The sequence below is a fragment of the Mandrillus leucophaeus genome, unplaced genomic scaffold (assembly GCF_000951045.1).
Source record: "Mandrillus leucophaeus isolate KB7577 unplaced genomic scaffold, Mleu.le_1.0 Scaffold59, whole genome shotgun sequence".
Classification (NCBI taxonomy): domain Eukaryota; kingdom Metazoa; phylum Chordata; class Mammalia; order Primates; family Cercopithecidae; genus Mandrillus; species Mandrillus leucophaeus.
In genome coordinates, this window is record NW_012106363.1 from 2537196 (window position 1) to 2540030 (window position 2835).

At 43.7% G+C, this 2835-nt stretch overlaps 1 protein-coding gene across 6 annotated transcripts in view; it reads right to left on the bottom strand.

Moving 5' to 3' along the window:
- LOC105553236 (nucleoside diphosphate kinase B) overlaps positions 1-2835 on the bottom strand; it is a 23626-nt gene that overhangs the window by 16376 nt on the left and 4415 nt on the right. For 2 of the 6 annotated variants that reach the window (XM_011999221.1, XM_011999220.1), the window contains exon 4: positions 1259-1516. The exons of the other annotated variants lie outside the window; for them this stretch is intronic. In XM_011999221.1, coding sequence (XP_011854611.1) covers positions 1496-1516 — 21 coding nt within the window. In that variant the 3' untranslated portion in view covers positions 1259-1495. Of the gene's footprint in view, positions 1-1258; positions 1517-2835 lie in introns of those variants that run through there. 6 annotated transcript variants of the gene reach the window in all.

Sequence of the window (2835 nt, forward strand, 5' to 3'; positions counted from 1 at the left end):
ATAATAATAATAATACAAAAATTAGCCAGGCGTGGTGGCAGGCACCTGTAAACCCAGCTACTTGGGAGGCTGAGGCAGAGAATTGCTTGAACCAGGAAGGCAGAGGTTGCAGTGAGCCAAAATTGGGCCACTGCACTCTAGCCTGGGTAACAGAGCGAGACTCCAAAAAAAAAAAAAAAAAAGCATAGGATTGTCATATATAGGAGTGACATTTAGCTTTTACCATTTTTTTTTATAGGAAATGTACATTTATAATTGATTCCAGGTGATAGTGCTACAAATGATTTGTATTGACAGGTGCTGTTAACAACATTTTACAACTGTTTCAATCCAGCAAAATTAATCTCAAAAGCAGGGAATATGCCTGTAGTAACCACTCACTGCATCTGGCCCAGGAAACCAGCAGGAATAGATATCTCATCCCAGGGAAAAAAATAAAGGCATAGGGTTGCTAGGGTTGCAGAAATATGTACCAACTATAGGCCAAGCACTAGGTTAGCTGCATATACATAATTTCATTAATCTTGCATTACAGTGGTAGGCATGCCCATTTCACAGATGTCTTTAGGCTTCCACTTCCTAATAAGTAACTTGCCCAATCTGTAATCAGCAGATATATAAATCTAGAGTATTTGCCTAGTCTGTATGTTTCACTCCAAGTTTCAAGAAATCTTTCTTACAGGTGGCCAGGTGCAGTGGCTCACACTTGTAATCCCAGCTACTCGGGAGGCTGAGGCTCAAGAACCACTTGACCAACTAGGCTTCAGCCCAGGAGGTGAAGGTTGCAGTGAACTGAGATCACACCACTGCACTCCAGCCTGGGCAACAAAGCGAGACTCTGTCTCAAATAAATAAATAAATAGGCCATGCGCGGTGGCTCACACCTGTAATCCCAGCACTTTAGGAGGCCAAGGTAGGCAGATCCCCTGAGATTGGGAGTTCAAGACCAGCCTGACCAACATGGAGAAATCCCGTCTCTACTAAAAATACAAAATTAGCAAGGTATGGTGGTGCATGCCTGTAATCCCAGCTACTCAGGAGGCTCAGACAGGAGAATCGCTTGAACCCAGGAGGCGGAGGTTGCGGTGAGCCAAGATCATGCCACTGCACTCCAGCCTGAGCAACAAGAGCGAAACTCCGTCAGGATCAGATAGATCATTCTTTGACAAGCAGGATTTAGATGTAGATAATGCTACTACAGCCAGGGAACCAAGTCACTTCTTTCAGCTCAGTATCAAATAAGCACAAGGAGACAGTATCCAGCTTCCAAAAACTTTATTGGCAAACATGCTCTATAAAAGAATGATCAATCCTGTTGCCTCTAAGTCAGTGGAATGAAGAGCTGTGTCCAGGGAAACACCATGCCGTGCTGAAGGAGACTGCTGCTATGTCCACCTCTTATTCATAGACCCAGTCATGAGCACAAGACTTGTAGTCAACCAGTTCTTCAGGCTTAAACCATAGGCTGATTTCTTTTTCAGCACTTTTTACTGAGTCACTGCCATGAATGATATTCCTAAGAAAGAAAACAATTACTAGTTGCCATGTTTTAAAGTGCAAAAGTCTGTTTAATGGGTACCGCAACGGATAGCCACTCCAGACTTTTTCAGCCATATTGCCACTTGAAGCAGCAGACCAATTTATACCCCCAAAGCACTTCCTTTTAAAAGCAGCTATACAACTGTAAAGGTGCTTGATTCAAAACATTCCTTGTTTCAACTGTATTACGCTTCCAAGTCTGGCCTCCCCATCAAAAGAGTGTTTGTACCCCAAGATTGCTGATGACATAAAACACTCCTCCTCAAATTTTGGAAAATACAGTAATATTCAAACCCACTCCAGATCAACATCCCAACTAGATATGATGTATGCGTTATCATAGGCCAGCTCTGCTGCATTTTCTTATAACACTGATTTGCAAAGCCCAACCATGACATAACACTGCTTATTAATAACAATCCCTTTATTCCACTTGAACCTCACAAGTTTGTAAAGGTTTTGAACAGACTGTGTAGAGGTGAGGGAAATCACAAGGTTAAATGTCACACCTATGGACAAAGTACTCATGGATATGGCTAGAACGCTTCCCTTCTCCACACCTAGCATTTTCTGCTGTGCTACACAGGAACTACCACATACGGCCCCCTTGTTGTCTCGCTTAAAATTAAGTAACCTAGGGAAGAAGCTATGTGTAAAAGCTGTTTTGTTTTGTTTTGTTTTTTGAGACAGAGTTTCGCTCTTGTTGCCCAGGCTGCAGTGCAGTGGCGAGATCTTAGCTCAATGCAGCTTCCAACTCCCGGGTTCAAGCAATTCTTCACCTCAGCCTCCTGAGTAGCTAGGATTACAAGCATGCACCACCATGCCTGCCTAATTTTTTATTTTTAGTAGAGACGGGGTTCATGTTAGCCAGGCTCCAGGCTGGTCTCAAACTCCTGATCTCAGGTCATACACCCACCTCGGCCTCCCAAAGTGCTGGGATTACAGGCATAACTGTGGCCTGAAAGCTTTTATACAATGATAATCACCACCTAATTTAAGAGTTTGGGCCAGGCATGGCCTGAGCTTTTATACAATGATATACCCAGCCTGAAAGTTTTTATACAATGATAATCACCAACTAATTTTAAAAGTTCAGGCCAAGTGCGGTGGCTCATATCTGTAATCCCAGCACCTTGGGAGGCCAAGACAGGCGGATCACCTGAGGTCAGGAGTTCGAAACTAGCCTGGCCAACGTGGTGAAACCCTGTCTCTACTAAAAATACAAAAATTAGCTGGGCGTGGTGGCATGCACCTGTAATCCCAGCTATTTGGGAGGTTGAGGCAGGAGGATCGCCT